Source organism: Jaculus jaculus, chromosome 16 (genome assembly GCF_020740685.1).
Source record: "Jaculus jaculus isolate mJacJac1 chromosome 16, mJacJac1.mat.Y.cur, whole genome shotgun sequence".
Classification (NCBI taxonomy): Eukaryota; Metazoa; Chordata; class Mammalia; order Rodentia; family Dipodidae; genus Jaculus; species Jaculus jaculus.
Genome location: NC_059117.1, coordinates 49,387,979 through 49,405,732, shown reverse-complemented (window position 1 = coordinate 49,405,732; position 17,754 = coordinate 49,387,979). Strand labels below are relative to the sequence as shown.

General features: G+C 52.0%; 1 protein-coding gene across 5 annotated transcripts in view; it reads left to right on the top strand.

Moving 5' to 3' along the window:
* The first annotated feature begins 1,235 nt into the window (after positions 1–1,235).
* Positions 1,236–17,754, top strand: part of Wnt5a (Wnt family member 5A) — a 19,142-nt gene continuing 2,623 nt past the window's right edge. The window contains exons 1-4 of one of the 5 annotated variants that reach the window (XM_045136076.1): positions 1,236–2,503; positions 8,449–8,585; positions 9,930–10,180; positions 15,063–15,355. In XM_045136076.1, the coding sequence (XP_044992011.1) occupies positions 8,491–8,585; positions 9,930–10,180; positions 15,063–15,355 (639 nt within the window). In that variant the 5' untranslated portion in view covers positions 1,236–2,503; positions 8,449–8,490. Of the gene's footprint in view, positions 2,504–3,900; positions 3,937–4,714; positions 4,732–6,219; positions 6,323–7,879; positions 7,979–8,448; positions 8,586–9,929; positions 10,181–15,062; positions 15,356–17,754 lie in introns of those variants that run through there. The other 4 variants (XM_045136078.1, XM_045136079.1, XM_045136077.1 and 1 more) reach the window with 4 other exon arrangements.

Genomic DNA, 17,754 nt, shown 5'->3' with positions numbered 1-17,754 from the left:
GTCAGCCAGGACAAGTAAGGGCTGGGTTGTGGCTGCAGAGAGGTTGTGAACCAACCTCCACCCATGCAGGTAGGGGCCTGGAGGGACATGAACCCCCCCCCCCCCCAGTACTCAGGCCACACAATGTGCTCATTAAGGTCAAGTGCATGCCAGTGTACAGCAAAACGTGTGTGTGTGTGCACGCGCGCGCGCACGCTGGATGATTGGAAGATGGAAAACAAGAATGACTGCCCAATGAGACACAGTTTGGTGGTGGCGCCCCTAGCGTTCTGGAGTGGGTGTGGGCACACCTCCACTAATCCGCCCAATGGAGTCCTGAGACCTACCGCGGGTATAGAAGTATCTAGAGGTTGGAGAACGCGGTTTGACTAAACTTTTAACCTGAGAGCAGCCGCCTAGATCTGCGCGGCTGGACCCCGCGTCAGTCAGTCCTAAGGCAAAGCTACCCAGCACATCCTGCGGGGTGGGGGTGGCTTTGACCACCCTATACTCCACGCCTATGGCTTAAGTAGTACCCTCCCCTGGGGGTAAGAAATAGGATCCATCCATGTCAGGGTCCCATTGAGAGCAGCCTAGGATAAACGCGCCATGGGGACCAGGTTCTGAATGTTGGGGTTCATCTTCCCGCAGGATGGGGATGAACCACTTTGGGAGAACCACAGCCAGCCAGACCTCTTTCCTCAGATGCCTTGGGGGGATGGGGGAGCCTAGAGAAGAGGGGCCGGGAGGAGTGTACCCCGCCTCCAGGCACCCCCCGGCCCATAGTTACGGCTTTAAAATCCAGCGGAGTTTGTCATAGGCCGGCCTCACCACGCATGCGCATAAGCAAAGTTGACCTTTTTTTCTTTCTCTCTCCCCTCCCCTCTCTTTCCAGCCGCGTTTGGTTTTTCAACTTAAAAATATTTTTTTTTTTCCGTCTCTCTCTCCCCGAGAATAGCAAGGGAAAGTGGAGTCCAGCGAGAAAAAGAGGGAGAGAAAAACCGGGAAAGAGAAAGAGAGAGAGAGGAAGAGAGAGAGAAAGGGGGAGGGAGAAAGTGAGGCAGCTAGCCAGCAGGGCTTGGGGGAGGGGGGGACGCGATCCCCCGGCGCTCGCTCGCTCGGCCAGTCTGTGCGCCCCGGGGCTCAAGCATCGCGTGGAAAAAAAAGGCCCCCGCGGGCGCCGCCGCCTCCACCGCCCCGAGGCCGGTTCCCGGGCACCCGCGGCTCCCTCGAAGTCCTTCCGCCGCCGCCGCCCCGTGGATCCCGGGCAGCAGCCGCCTCGTCGCCGTGGACCTCGGCAGCGGAGCCTCCGCTGCCCACCGAGCCCCGGGCTTCCTCCCTCCCGCTCCGGTCCAACTCTCCGTGACCGCGGTCCAGTGAGGGGTTCAGCGATCACTCCCAAAGGAAGAAAGAAAAAGAAAGCGACAGAAGAGGGGTCAGCTATCGTCTCCTACCAGCGACTGGCGGACTGTCCATCGCGCGGCACAAAGTTTCGGAACCTACTGGCACCCATTTTGCACCCCATTTCACTTTTTATTTTATTTTATTTTGGGGAGATTGGCATTAAAATGAAAGGACAAAATTGGGCGCAGACTCTTGCAACTTGGATGGCGACTTGCGCGTTTTCAGCGGCGGTATCTCCAGGAGAAAAAGCCACGCGCGCCTGATTGTTCTGTGGTTCACCCCCCCCCAAAAAAAAACTGCTTTGCGTGTGTGCGCGCGAGTGTGTGCATGTGTTTGGGTGTATGTACACAGACGTCCACTCGGCAACTCTGAGCTGCAGGATCAGCCCCTGGAAGCAGACGTTTTCGGACACAGACCCGGAGAGGAGGAGCCCAGGACCCGGAGGAGGCGTGAGCCACCCCGGAGTTTGCAGAATCAGTGGTGTGAATGAACTGGGGGCACCTTGGGAGTAGGGATTGCCCTCTCCCTCCTCCCCCCCCCCGTCTCTCCGCTCTTCCCCGCCTCGGGCCACACAGTTGAGTAGTGGGACTTTTTTTTCACCCTCTTGTGAAGAAGAATTTTTTTTTTTTATTATTTGTTGTAAAGAAGTCTTTTGCACAATCACGCCCACATTTGGGGTTGGAAAGCCCTAATTACCGCCGTCGCTGATGGACGTTGGAGAGGGAGCGCCTCGCCGCGGAACAGTCGCCTGCGCGCCCTCGTCCGACCCGTGGCTCCTTCTTCTCGGTGTCCCCGTCCCCCCCACATACACACCCGGGAAGAGCTCGACCCCCGGCCCTGGCCACCGACCCTCGAGGCATCCGAGCCTCTCAGGTTCTTGGGCACATCTCTCGTCCACGCCACACCAGGTCGGTAGCTCAGGTTCCAGGGACCCGTGCCCGCTTCGGCTCCGGTTCACTGCGCCCACCCGACGCGCCCAGGAGGACTCCGCAGCCCGACTCGCCTTCGTCGTCGCCCGGGGCTTAACCCCGCCGCTCCGCTCGGATTCCTCGGCCGTCCACGCTCGCTCGGGCGCTCGGCCGCCACTTCCTCCCCGCGCCCCCTCCCCCTCGCCGTGAAGGTAGGTGTGATGGCTGCAGACGCTCGCCACTTTTTTTTAAAAAAGTTAACTTGAGTTCCCTCCACCACCTATTCATTCCATATCTCCACTCGCCTTGAGAAACTTAAGTCCAGCGTTGTCGCAGGGACTCCAACCTCTCCTTGGACCTAACTTTAGGTGGGGTGAGGAACATTGCGTTTGCTCCCTGGAAACTTCTCGTTGTCGCACCAACCATTCTGCCAACTTTGGCAATTTCGAAGAAGAATGGTGATGACCAGGAAAAAAAGAAGAAAAAACCCGAATTAGGTTCACTGACCACTTTTCCTTTGACTCCTAGATCCTAGAGTGTAATTTACTATGTATGTTTCAGCCATGGGATAACGATTCGATTCAACTGATATTTATCAAGCGTGCCCCTACTGCTAGGGGACTAGGATGGGGGGCTGGGACACCTCTGAGTTGCAAAGAGGACTCCTTGGTTGTGTGTGGGGGGAACCCGCAGCAGGACTTGGTACCAGCTACCCTAGAGCGATGTATTCCCCCCAATCCCTACCCAACTGACCCTAGGCCAGGTTGATGGCTCCTCATCCCCCCCTCTCCACCCCAGCTACAGTAACCCTAAGCGGTCCAGGCCCCTGTGCCTTTAAGAGTGCCTGGCGGGGAGCCAGCAGCGAACCCCAGCAAGGCGTGGGGGTGCGGGGTCGTGTTATTAGCATTATTAGCCACTGGATGAGCTCAGACCCTTTACAGAGGCCTTGGGGGCGGGAGCTGTGGTCTTGGCTCTAATCCTGTCGAGAAAGAGAGAGAGAGAGAGAGAGAGAGAGAGCGCTCCGACCTCCGGCTGGTTCTTTAGAGACACTGCGGGCCTCCGCCTTGGGAGAGCCAGGGGGGCCACTTTGTGAGCTCGTGTTTGTTTTAATTGTCAGTTGTGTGTTAAAAGCCACTCCAAGGGTCACCGAGAGTTCACTTTTACGGAGAAAAGTTAACGTTTCTTCTTGCCATAGAACTTGCTGCTTTCCAAGCAATATTTTTTTTCTGCCATCTACCACGTTTCCATCCTAATTTACATGTTGACTTGTCTCCCTCCCCCACGCCTTTTCCAGTTTTTCTGGAGAATAAGGTTAGCATTAAAAAAAAAAAAAGATTTGTTTCCTAAAAGCAAACATCTCTTCTCAAAACAAAACGTTTAAAACTCGGGAGTCTCTATGGCCCTCTTTAACTTTCTAAGCCTGGCCTGGGACCACTTCTCTCTGGCCCTACTTTAAATGGGTAACTCGCTGTTGGAATATAATTTGGGCCATGTTTTGAGATTACGCCTCCCCAAATTGTCCCTCCCCGCCGCCCCCTCCCAACCAACACTGTGGAACCAGCCAGATTTGTTCCGCACAGCTTCCAGCAGGGTACTCTTGAGGGGACAATGCTGAGAACCTACTGCGACTTAGGGTTGGAAGAAAGTGAGTATGTCTGTCTGCACACGAGGATGAGGATCTTTGCCCTGCGTGGTGTTTGGGGAGGGTTAATGATCAGTGGTGTTCAAGTTTTGGACATACTAGTTGTGGTCTACCTCTGTGAGATCCTGTGCAAGTGAAGAGCCTCGTGAGGCGGCCCCAGCCAAAGCCCCTGGTCTTCTTCTCCTGGCACTTGGTGCACAAGGGGTTAGCCCTGAGCCGGGTCCTAACTGCAGAGTCTTAAGCATCCTTTCCTAAACCCGCCGCGCGGTGCCTGCTGCCCCCTGTCGGCCGTCGTGCGGTAGGACGCCTCGGAGTTGCATCGCTCCCCGCTGGTGGGTTGCTTGCTGCGGGGTTGGCTCTTCCACCTCTGCTCCGCTCTATCCCTGAGGACCACTAGGTCGCACTTTCCCACCAAGGGGTCTATGAGACCCCCTAGAGGACGAGCTTCGTGGCACGAAGGTGCAAATAGATCTTGACACTCCAACAAACGGGGGGCCATTGGATGAAACGGCACTGAGATCACTGAGAGTGTGTGGCTGGGAGTTCTGAAGGGAAGAGGAAGCCTTCTTTCTCTTTTCTGGTCACCGAAGAAGCGTGTCCCCTTCTGGGTGTGGCCTCGGTTGTCTCTCTGAAGAACTTATAAGTGTCACAATTTCTCTCGATGTCTTCATTTGTCTATAAAGTGGGAGTGGAACAGGCTCTGTGGAGTGTTTAGAGGCATCTTTAATTTTCTTTCTCTGTCCACCTCCGGGCAGCGGAGCCTGTGCGGAGTTAGAAAAGCAGCATGAACAGTGAAAGGTGTGCGTATGTTGACTGCGGAGCACTGGAGAGAGCTCAGATGAGAATGATCAGAAGGGAGAACCAGGCCAGATGTCCTTTGAGGTTCCAGGCTCAGTCTCCTTCCCCGTTATTTCCTCCCTCTGCTGCGCACACGCAACACACGGTGCCCTGGACACACTTTCTGGGAAGTCGGGCTGTTGTAGTTCCCCTGCGCCGGTAGTGAGGAGTGGGGAGCAATGGCTTCTTTGTCTACTCTCCCCCCACCACAAAGCAGACCCCCTGCTGGTCTGGGCTGGCTCATTCTTCATCGCCTTCTCTTCTTGCTTTTCTGTTCCTCGGAGCAGACCCCCCAAGTTTGTGGCAGCCACCAAGGGTTTCGCAAGTTTCTCCATCCCTCTCTCTCTTTTGGCTTCAGGGAGACTTCAGAATAGAGGACACCATTTAGTTGCCAACAAGAGCGAATTTTCTTCTTGGAGTTTCCATCTTCCTTTTCCTCGCCTTCTTCCGCCTCATTGGCATCTCTCGTCACCGTTTTGATCCCTTACACTGGGGTCCTAGACAGTAACGTGGACAGGGGTTGCCCAGACAGGGCGCTAGGGGCAGGGGCTCTCCTCTCCAGCAGCGTTGCTTGTATGGGACCGCCGCCCCGAGCTGGGGCACTGGAAGGATTCGCCTGCGTGAGAACCCCGAAAGTGAAGTCCTCACACCAGCGTCCTTCACCTTCCTGCTCCCTCGCCTCACCCTGGGCCGCGCTGCCCTCTTTTAGTCCAACCTGCAAGCTTTGGGGTAGACACGGAGAAGTAGTGGGTCTGGATTTGGGGCATCAGAATACCCTTCCCCCGTCTGCACCCATCTCTGAGGCTCGCCCTTTCAAAGCCTGTAGCCCAAGAGGTCCTCGCGGAGTCGCCTTCTCTGGGCCCCTTTTGGAAAACATTGGGCTCCTTCTTTGGGAAACGCAGACTGGAACTTTTGTTTTCCCTTTCTTGTGACAGTCTCCCCAAAGTTCTCATCTCGTGCCTTTCGGGTCAGATCTCTTGGTAGACAGATGGAGACATTTTTTCCTCTTCTTCGGAATGGGTGTATTTATCGGTGAGTTCACTGTAGGTTCCTGAAGGATCTCAAACGTCTGGGGCCTTTTCTGGGCTGCTACGAGATTGCCAAGGGAAAGAAAGCCCAGGTGTCTCTCAGCAAGTGCACGGGGTTACGTGCAGACTCTACTCGCGGGGCCTCTCCTGGTGTCACATCTGGTCGCGACACCCCTACTCGAGAGCTGAGGAAGACCTGAGTTTAAGGAAAGCGGGTGTCTCCATCCTCAGTGTGTGGTGGGGGTGTTAGGAACTGGTGGACTCGCCGGGAAAGGGTACGGTTTGTGTGGTTTCGGCTCTAACAAAGAGATCCGCTGTAATCCGCCCAATCTGTTATCAATTTCTCCTTCGCCGCCCGCGCCCCGCCCCGCCCCGCGCGTCCCGGCCCCGCGGCCCAGCTCCGTAAGTGCGTGCGGCGCGGCCCACCGCCACTGCCATCCATCTGGGAGCCCCCGGCTCTGGACCCCATCGGATTCGTGTGTGTCTATGCACAGGGGCGTGTGTGCGTGCAAGTGTGACCGCGGGTGAGTGTGCACGGGTGCGCGTGTGCGCGCGCGCCGCGGGGCTTCGGCCGCCTTTGGGGAACTGGGCCACGGCGCGAAGAAGCAGACCTCGCCAACCACCCTTCCCCTCCCCTTGGAAGAAACTTGACACTTCGGGCGGGGGTAGGGAGGGAGACTAGAGCCTTGACTCTCTCCCAGGCTGGGGAAACCCCAGATTTCCATTTTCCAAGATGCGCCCCCCAGCTTTTTGCAGTGTGGGGCGGGGGGACGGTTGGGCCACAGGACTCTGAGCCTTGCTAAACGCTGGGGACCACGTGGGCATCTTCTCTCCAAAGAGCGTGGAGGTGTGCTGGCCAAAGAGGGGAGACTCTGGGGACCGCTGCTGTGCCCTCCACGGCTCCTGAACGTCGCCAGGGCCCCCTAAGTCCCCCTTTCCGAGCTGGTCCCTAGCAAGGCAGAGGAGAGGCGGCTCACCTTTTCTTTTCTTTGCAAAGGAAGGAGCTGGGGGGGGAGGGTGGTTGCGGGCGGCGCAGCATGGTTACACTCATCACAGACGTGAAGGGACATTTTGTTAACCTGCTCCTCCCATCCGCACTCGCCTGGCCCTGCCGTAGCCTGCAGGTGGAGAAGTCACCAGTGGGGAGGAACAGCCACAGGAACCTTCCGGCCTTCACCCCCGGATCATCTGTAGGAAGGGAAACTTCTCCGCCAGGCATTCTGTGTCCGGGGTCCAGGGGCATCCCCACTGCTCCGGGAGCCGGCGCAACTCTGGCTGTGCCGGAAGGGGGTCTCCCAGGCGTGGGCCCCCTCGGCCTTCGCCCGCGGGCAAGCCTTGGGAAACTGAACGAGTTTAACCGAGTCTGAGTTGGGGCTGCAGGCCGGGTGATAATGTTTCAAGGCCAGACTTGCAATATTGCGAAGGCCACCCTAGACCAGGTCTTCTGGGCTTCCGGCTCTCTCCTTCTGCGGGGGGTGGGGGGAGAGGAAAAAGAGAGGAAGGAAGGATAGAGAGAAAGAGAGAGGAAAAGAAGAAAGGAAGAGAAGAAAGAGAAGAGGAACGAAAGGAAGGGAGGAGACAGGGGGAGATGCAGAGAAATTAGAACGGAGGATGTGTGGGAAAGCCTCGGACTGGGAGCCGGGGACCCCTGGTTCCCGGGAATCCAGTCCTTCTTAGCGGGAGGAAGAGGCTTGGCGGGAGAGGGCACTCTTTCCCGGTTAGGGGTAGAAGTGGTGGAGTAGACCTTTCTTTCCATTATCCGTTAGTCCCCTCCCATCTTCTACAGTCCCCAAATTGTCTGAGAGTCCCTAAAAAGAAAACCCAAGCTGCCCTTCCCCATCTGGAAGTGGCTTCCCCCACGTCGGGGCCCCAGTAAACTGATTATGAAACAGACGACGTTAATTCGAGTTGCATTTCCCAGCTGGGCACTGGCGCGCGCAACTGGGTCTCCGGGGCCTCGCCCCCACTCTGCCCCCCCCCCCGCCCTTCCCTCCCTCGTCCTGCCCCCACCCCGCCCCCACCTCTTCCCCAACCCCCCGTCCTCATTCCCACCCCCACCCGCGCCGGCCACCCCGCCTCCAGTTCCGCAGCCGCCGCCCGCGCACTCTCCACTCGCCTCGGCGGCGCTCCCGTGGCCCATGGAATTCACCCAGGCTCCCGCCACTTGTTGCACGGCCCAGGTCCGGGGAGAGGAGGACGTGGACTACGGGTGGCGGCGGGTTCCCCAGTCACTTCCCTCCGGATCTAAAGGGGGGAGCTAGCGGAGGGAGGAGGGATGCAGGGCTCGGACCCCAGCCCCGGAGGCGGGGGGGTGGGGGGGGAAGCAACAGAGCCTGGCACCCAGGGCTTTGATTCCACAGCGTTGAGACACGTTTGTCATCACTGGTGGGTCTGGTACGCTGCATCTCAGAGAAATCAGATTCCCTGGTGAGGTCGTGTGGGTGGATTAATTTTGGAAAAAAGAAACTCCTTCTACCTTGCCATCAAACAACAAAACAAAACAAAACAAAACAAAAATCTCACCGAGGAGAAGCGCAGTCAATCAACATTAAACTTAAGAGACCCCCTGGATGCTTCCTATGTTTAAACTTGCGTGCTTGAACATTATCTGAAGGCAATAAAAGCATCTACTGCTTTCTTTCCTCCCCAGAAGTCCATTGGAATATTAAGCTCAGGAGTGGCTTTGGGGACGATGGCTGGAACTGCAAGGACTTCCAAATTCTTCCTAATGGCTTTGGCCATTTTTTTCTCCTTCACCCAGGTTGTAATAGAAGCGAATTCTTGGTGGTAAGTTTATTCTGTATGCATATTATTTCCTTTTCTTGTAATTAAAAAAAGTCGTTTGTATGATGCTGCAGTGTGGAAGCTAGATGTGAATGCGTGTATCTCACATAAACCTGTGACTTGCTGTGTGTGGTTTTATATTGGGATTTTCTTTTAACTAGTTACTATTGGGAAGAGTATCTTTGGTTCCATGGGGAGTTGGAACCTATAAGTTTGGCCCTTTTAGTATGAGACCCTTGGTTAGACGTGGGGGCCCTGCAGGCACATCATGCAATCAAAGAGAAAATTTGCTTCTCTAATAATTTGTAAGCCTATCTTATAAGATTTACTTTTTGCCACTTCTAGGTAGTGAAAGTGAGTTTCAACTTTTTTTTTTTTTCTGTCAGTTGCAGTGTCAGAGACATAGGGAGAGAGCTACACTCCAAGTGGAGAAGTATTTGAACTGAAATTTGATCAAAAGGAGGTGAACTTAAAGTAGTCAAATGTCCCTAAAGGGGGTTTCTGTCTGTACTGCAGTATATCCAGGGGATTATTTTTGACGGCCTCCTGGATATTATCCCCCTCCTGTAAATGAAGTGCATTTTTTTTTCCTTCTCAAACATGACTTCTGTACATGGAGATCCTGACTTGGGTCCTTCACAATCAAATAAGGAGCTCTTTTAATGTGTCCAGTGACATGGTGACTTTCCTTCAGTTGGCGCACTTGCCCCTCTGTTCTTCTACCCTTCTGTGGAGCTACTATCTTCTGCCATGTCTACTTGTGACTACTTTTTTTCTTTAATTTTTGAGATAGGACCTCGCTGTAGCCCAGGCTGACCTGAAATTCACCATGTTGTCTCGGGGTGGCCTCAAACTCACAGCCATCCAGCTACACTACCTCTGCCTCCCCGAGTGCTAGAATTAAAGGCGTGCACTACCACACCAGGAAAATTGGGTCTACTTTTGCCTTCTTGTATTTTAGAGGCAGGGCCATTCAGTTTGTGGGACAAAATGAGTCACTTTTCTTGAATGTCAGAGGCTGGTCCCTGAAAACCACCACTTCCCCCCACTTTCCCCTCCCTTTCTGAGTGGATTTTGGAAATACTGGCTCAGGTATATGGTAACCGAGGCAAGAAAGGCAGTGAAAATACTAAGCCTGGGTGGGCACTACACAATACCTCTGTTTTCTAAGTGGAGTTTAAACAGAGACGTTTTATGAAGCCCTTCTTGTACTTTGTCATGAGGACAAGTTGGAGAGAAATAAGCATTGTATGCTTCCAACTATGTATGGCTGACGTCTTTGGGGGGGAGCACCTCAAGAGTTCACGTAAATCTTGAATGCACATCTTCTCCCCTCCACCTTTGCAGGTCGCTGGGTATGAATAGCCCTGTTCAGATGCCAGAAGTGTATATCATAGGAGCGCAGCCTCTCTGCAGCCAACTGGCGGGGCTCTCTCAAGGACAGAAGAAACTGTGCCACTTGTATCAGGACCACATGCAGTACATTGGAGAAGGCGCGAAGACGGGCATCAAGGAATGCCAGTACCAGTTCCGGCATCGGAGATGGAACTGCAGCACTGTGGATAATACCTCAGTCTTTGGCAGGGTGATGCAAATAGGTAGGAAAACATGGCAACACCCAGAGACCTGGTGTCTGCTCCTGTGCTGGTGACCAGGCCACTGCCATCCAACCTGGGAAGAACAGAGTTAATTCTGGTTCCCTCACATCTTATTATGAGTTTCAGACATCTTTGCCCAAATCAGTAGAGCACCCGAGAATGCCTTCATTTTCCTCAGCACTTTATTTTTCCAAAAATGCATTTTGTTTCAAGTAGAGGCCGGGACACTTGTTTAAATTTCCTTAAATTAAATGGGGGTGGGGTGGGGAAATATAGCCATTTAGATCCTTTTAAATCTAAAAATCTCTTTCGACTATTAGAAGTGTCTTAAGCCACAATCCAAATGGCCAAGTATCAAACTAGAAGTTGCCATCTTTCAGAATGCTGGATTTGTGGAAGTGAATAAGGTTTTAATTTTCCTAATATAGATGTTTCCTGAGGCTACAACGATATATAGAGTTAAAAGCTTTATTTTTGGTCCCAGAAAGAATTTTAATAAGAAGTGATCCAATTTATGTGTGTGATTTTGACAATTGACAGAAAAGCCCACGATTGGGCTTTCAACCTGGAAACTTTAAAAAAGGAAAGGATTTTTAAGTGTATTTCTCACAGTCTGGTTTTTATTTTAAAATATGGTGTTGAATTTGTGCCTTTATGCAAGGTATAGGTAACATTGAAACTGAACTAAAGGCAAAAAAACCCAAAAAATTTAAGTCAGTTTGCCATTGATTTGGTGTAATAGTCTAAGATCCTCTGACAGATGGGGTGGGGAGAAGTATGTTTTCTAGTATGAATGTTTTAGGTCTCTTTAGTTTTATGCAAACAAACCCTTATAATTAATATGACTACAGAAACTCCCAAAGTAAGAAGCAATTTATCAAAGCAATTAAGTGTTTATACTGACTGAAGATTTAAAAAAGTTGGCTTAATATCCATCACAGATGGATAAAATACTTTTTAAAAAAGCCCTGAAAAGTGCATTCATTGAGAACAAAAGCAGAGTTGTCAGTGGTGTTTGAGCCAAGAGACCTCATAAACTAAACTAATACAGGATTGGAAGCTGCTTCTCTGAGTGGGAGAATGGCCTGTAGCCCCAGCTTGTGGGTTTCATGGGACTTAGTCCACTCTGTCAATGATGAAAATGTGCTAATGTATATACTGAGGTCAGGACTGGAACAGCTGAGCCTCAGGACCCAGGAATAGCCCAGCATGTGGCTGTTTTGAGGTAGCTAACCAGGGCTATGCTAGGAGACTTACTTCAGCATTCTGATCTTGCAAGAGAGCTGAAACCTTCTTTTAAACTCTTATCAGGCTGATACATTGACAGCTCTCCTTCTGATGTGATTCTCAACTGTGTGCTTTGCACGTGGACCTAAGTTAGCAAAACCCAGAGGGAAATAGCAGTTGGAGCTGCCTTTCCGTGCAGCCACTTGGACACTGTTCGGTTTAACATCTTCTCATCTTATACACAGGGCCTTTTTGGGGCCAAAGTGTTCTGAATAAGCTATCATTTGCTAAGTGAATTTGAATGCTGTTGGAAATTTATTTTAAAATGTGTTCCAAGATTCAAAGAGTTTGTTTCCTCAGGGAACAAGCAGGACACTTGGCCCAAAGGTTGATATTTAACTGTCCCTTGCCAAGTGCCCACTTTGGTCTTTGTTTGTGTGATGCTCAGCTGATGATGGGGTCTGGTGCATCTCACCTTCTCCCTGTCCCCAAGGGGTTCTCAGCTTGATGCCCAGAAAAGAGCAAAGGGCCATAGGCTACATCTTCCATGGCCAAAGACCTACAAATACCTAGTGTCCTACAGCAGGAAGCTGGTGCCTTGGTGGCTTTTGTAGGACCATAAGGGGGCCTTCTCTTTCTTAATTATTTCATGGAAGTGATGGTGAGCAGGACAAAATAGAATCCATTTTTGTGGATGAGCCACATGGAGCACTTTTCCACCTCAGGGTCCTTTAGAGAAGAATGAGCTGAGAGACCATGGGAAACATTTCTGATGCTGAAGGTGAGCCTGGGTCATCCCCAAGCACCCAGTATCCCAGGGACATGGACTGTCTGTGAGAATCTGACCCTGTGAGGGGTTCTTGTCTGAGAAATTCAGTTGCCACTGCTGACCCCTTCGTCAGCTCGTTTTTCTAAGGTGCCATTGCCTTGGAGGCACTGCGGCAGGGCCTGCTCTTCCCTTCTGAAACATTCTCATTTTTCATCAGGTTCTCTTTTCCTCCCAGCTTTTGTCCCCGCCTTGTCTTTGTTCCCATGCCATGAAAAGATGTCAGGAAGGGGCCATTTTCAAGGGATGCCAGGAAGATCCAAGTAAGATGTCGATTTCACATGCAGGAAAACTTAACCTCATCAGTGAGCTGGGTGACTGGATCCGAAGGCCCCTCAGCCAAAGAGCCCTTTTGGAACTGATGCATGCTCTGCTGCAGTCACCAGTGAGCTTAGAGATTTCTGTGTGGCGTTTGTGCTCTGTGATGAAAAAGAAATGCTCCCATAGACTTACGAACAAAACGCAATGCCATTCGTGTTTTGTATGAAAGCCTTTATGTTGTGTGCTCAAAGGACAGTGTCTTATTTCCTTCTGCCTTCAGAGCATCATTTTATGTCCTCTTCCCCTATCCATAATCCCTTTCTTCCACAGCTCTCAGCTCTTCTGTCTAGGCCATGGGTGGCGTTAATCCTTCAATAACTCCCTCCAATCTGTCCACTCTCTTCTTTTGTTTCCACTCTCCCATGTTCTCTGCCTGTCTAATTTGAGCTAGATGGACACGAAAATCCTCACTGGAACTTTCTGGATCCTTCTGCCAAACACTAGCACACTCCTGTAGTTATTCATTTTTAAAGTGTGAGAGGGGAGGGTCTGTATGAGGGGCAGGAATTACAAATGGCCTAGTTAAAACTCTAGAGCCTCGTAGCCCAGGTGCCCTCCTGCAAGGTGGGATTCTGCTTGGGACAGGGTCCTGGGCAAGCGCTCTTCCTCTTATCCTCTTTCTCCCAAAATGGAATTACTAGCAAGCTCCCCAAGTAAGTGTTGAAGAAACTAATTCTCTTACAAGGATTTTAGATTAGAAGGGAACTTTTGTTATTATTTTTTTTTTCCCCTGGACATCAAGTTCAGTACGCTTACTTTACAGTCCAGGGAACTGAGGTTCCCATCTTTCTGCACCTTCCATCCTCCCCTTCCACAACATGGTTATCAAGTGACTTCTCGTAACATATAGAAATCTCTCCATATCGAGGTGGAATCTAAACATTCCGGGTAGTATCAGTTCATCTCTATGTTTCTCCTTAAGTTGGGATTCTGGGACTTTGCTGTTGTTTTGAGGTAGGGTCTTGCACTAGTCCAGGTTGACCTGAATTTCACTATGTAGTCTCAGGCTGGCCTTGAACTCACAGCAGTCCATCTACCTCATCCTCACAAGTACTGGGGTTAAAGGCATATGTCACCCATGCCCTGCTTCTGGGACTGTTTTGGAGGGAGAGAGAGTCTTTACCAGTTTGGAGACAGAACACTTTTTCTTTCCCATTTCCCCTAGATCTGTTCGCTTTTCCTTTTTGCTGTTATTCCTATACATGGAGACAAAGTCTCTGAGAAGACGTGGTTGTCATTGCATTCAAGACTAGCAGGTTATTTCTACTCACTCTTCATTGAGAAGGATCAGGCCAACAAGCTTGGGGTTGAAGGAGCAGCAAGATTCATTGATAACTGTCTTTAGACAAGTTCGGAATTGTACTGGGGGCCAATAAATAGCTGTGTAGAGACCACCACCTTTCAGCTCCTCCTGGTGCAACATGGCACAGGGAGGGGAGGTTACAGTTGCAGGGAAGGGTGGTCACGAGGGGGGGAACCCTAGCTATGGCCACAGGGCAGTGTCTGGTTTAGGATGGAAGCTTGAGACTTTCAGGGGCTTCAGAGCCTAGCAAATTCTGTTCTGCTCCAGATGAAAATAATACTGAAAGCAGAATAGGGGTGAGGAAGTCTAGCCCAGTTCTGGTGCTTTCCTTCAATGCCTCCTTTCATCTGCATTTTTGGAAATAAGACGTTTGAATATCTTCAGAAGAGTGTAGTGAAAATCAATCCAGCACTGCCGGCTACAGTCTTGCCTTAGGCTCTGAAATGTCCCAGCAGATAATCAGATCTGATTTCTCTTGTGTTATTTGTTATTTCTCTTCGGGTTGGCCATCCATCTCTCTGGGATTGCCTCAAGGTGGGCCTAAAGCCTGGGTGTGTTTGAGATGGGGCCCAGCAGGAGGGGCCTGAGGCTGATTTCCAGTTCTTCCCCAGTTGCAGCTTGTGGGTGGAGCTCTTCCTTCTCCCCGGGAGGGCCCTGGGCTCCTTTTTGGCTCCCACTGCCCACCCTATGGCTGCTCTGCCTGGGCTCAACCTACCATCCTTATGCTCCTCGTTTTGCGGGGGGGGGGGGGGGGATGGGGGTGGGGGGATGGGGGGGGTGTCTCCCTGGCCCAGTCTGGTTTACTCTAGGCCAGTCCCCTCATTAGGGCCCAGGCCTGAAGTGTTGGAGGCTCCTCCAGCTTCCGACCCCGAAGAGCACAAGGATGGTTGTGAGTTTGAGGCTTCCTCTGCCTTCCCCACCTAGACCAAGCTAGTCTGTCTCCCCAGTAGGACCTAAGCCTGAAGTGTCGGGGGCTCTCCTGACTCCCCACCCTAGGAGGTTGGCCCAAGGATGGGGGTGTGCCCCAGCTGGTCGGTTTAGGGACCCGCCCCAGCAGGACCTCCTCTGATGTGTTGGGGCCTCCCCCAGCAGATTAGTTCAAGGATGGGTGTGTGCCCAGGCTGGACTCTTTAGTGCCCCTTCCCCATGGATCCCAGCAGCAAGACCCAGGCGTCGGGTGAGTCAGGCTGTGTCCTCGCCCGCAGGCAGCCGCGAGACGGCCTTCACGTACGCGGTGAGCGCCGCGGGGGTGGTGAACGCCATGAGCCGCGCGTGCCGCGAGGGCGAGCTGTCCACGTGCGGCTGCAGCCGCGCCGCGCGCCCCAAGGACCTGCCGCGGGACTGGCTGTGGGGCGGCTGCGGCGACAACATCGACTACGGCTACCGCTTCGCCAAGGAGTTCGTGGACGCGCGCGAGCGCGAGCGGATCCACGCCAAGGGCTCCTACGAGAGCGCGCGCATCCTCATGAACCTGCACAACAACGAGGCCGGCCGCAGGGTGAGTGTCCCCGCCCGGCCCTGGCCCCCAGGTCCCTTCTCCTCCCTGTACCCTGCCGCCCAGGTGCCTCCCCCGTCCCCTACCATCTCTCCTTCTCCCCTCCCCCACTGCCACTCAGGTCCCTCCTCCTCCCCTGTCCCCTGCCTCCCTGGCCCCTCCCTCCTCCTGGGAGGGGTCCCCCAGGCCCACCCATCTATGTGCTCCAGTGGCTTTCTCAGTCTCTGTCTCAGCCCTTCCACAGTCCCAAGACCCTGGAGTCGGGTGCACACCCCACAATGGACTCCTGGCACAGAATCATCCTATCCCTGTCTGTGGGTACCCAGACCAGACCAGATGCCCCACATGTTTTCTGCGCCTGACTTAAAAAAATTATGTATTTATTAGAGAGTGAGTGAGAGAGAGAGAGAGAGAGGGAGAGAGAGGGAGAGAACGAGCGCGCCAGGGCCTCTAGCCACTGCAAACGAACTCCAGGTGCGTGTACCACCTTGTGCATGTTGCTTATGTGGGTACTTGGTAATCAAATCGGGGTCCTTTGGGTTTGCAGGCAAGCGCCTTAATTGCCAAGGCATCTCTTCAGCTTCTGCACCAGTTTATTTTAAATATTTTATTATTTATTTGCAAGGAGAAGAGAGAGAGAAAAAAATGCATGAGCACATCAAGGCTTCTTGCCACTGCAAACAAACTCCAGATACAGCATTACTTTGTGCATCTGGCTTATGTGGGTACTGGGGAAAGGAACCGGGGACATGAGGATTTACAAGCAAGTGCTTTTAACCATGAGCAAACTCTCCAGCCCTTCGGCACCTTTATAGTTGGTCCTCTGCTGCACTGCCTTTGACTTGGGGAAGCGGGGCTCACATATGAAAATGTTAACCCCCAGGTTTTTGGTTGGGTTTCAATTTGGAGCAGAACTTGGGTATGGCTCCTATTTGGTGTCTGACCTTGGCTTGTGGGCCTTTTCTTTTTCCCTCCCTTGCTTATGTCATTAGACAAAAAGTATGGTGGAGGGTTTTCCAAATGGACTATTCTAGGAAGAAGGCATTGTTTTACTGGGCAGGGTGGGATTGTATGGGTCTGACTAGCAGACCCATCGCAGCACGGCTCTGGAGAGAAGGGACGTTGCCAAGCCCTGCGCAGAGAGGACCCATTGCAGCCTCCTGTTTCTACTGTTTTCTTCCTCTGGAGGAGATAGGAAAAGTTGCTCCACAGTATTTTAAAAAGGACCCTTCCCCCCTGCGGGTTAGCACATAGTACTTTATGGCTCCTTTAAAATGAAGGGGTAAAATACTCGTAAGTTTGGTGGTGCTGAAAACCAGAGCCATTATTATTATTATTATTACTTTCCTTCACAGAACCCAAGGTGGGTGCCAGGAACTTACTGGTCAGAGATTTTTCACTCTTCTGTATTTTGGGGTGAGGAAAGAGGGCAGTAATCACAGAGTAGATTGATCACACAGGACAGGAAGGAGCCTGGAAGCTCTGTGGCTCCACACCCTCCTGTCAAAGGTTGGGAAACCGAGGCTAGTAAGACCTGTAGCTCCTGAAGAGGTTGAGCATGGAAGCCTCCACTCACTTGTTTTATCTCACGTGTCACAGCTTGGATGTGAAAAGCTGGGGGGAGGGTGGGTAGTTTTTTTTTTTTTTTTTTTCAGTTTCTGAGCCTCAGTTTCCACATTTCCATATCCGTCATTGCCCATGACATTAACCCCCACTTGGGGTTATTGTGAAGACTAGGAGAGGTCATGTAGTAGGATGAGCCAGCAGACTTTTCTAGCACTTGTGATTCATTTTGACCTACAACACACTGTTTTCATTTGCTTCAGTGGAAGGTTTCAGCCTAGTGTCAGGCAGTAGTAAGTACTTGATAAATGATAACTTAATTATTAAACACCAAGGGGTAGAGGATGTAGGGAAGCCAAAGATTGTGTAGATAATTCCAGCCAACTTATCTTCCTCTCAGATTGGCTGTTAAACATTTGAGGGTGTCAGAGAAAACTTAAGTGCTGCTCTGAGAGGTTGGGCCACTGCTCTAGGGTCTCCCTCGAACTTACTGATCTCTCACTACTGGGTTGTCACAGGGCCATGCGACAGGATGGCGGGGCGGGGGGGGGGGCAGGGCGGAATCAGCCCCACCTTCGGGTTCCTGCTCTCCTAAAGAACAATCTTCTACTCTGCCGAGGATGCTACCAGTACCTCATGGGGGGTTTGTCCACCAACTGAACAGAGTCAAGGGATCTCCAAGTAGCAAGAGGGAAACTTGGAAAAACCAGAAAAATTTTAAAATATTATCATTTTACTAAATATCTGCCTTTTGGATAATGGCATCTGTTTGGACACTTCTATTATGGGATTAGGGAGCTTGAGTGAGGGTTCTAGTGAGCCAGATTAGGTAGGAGACA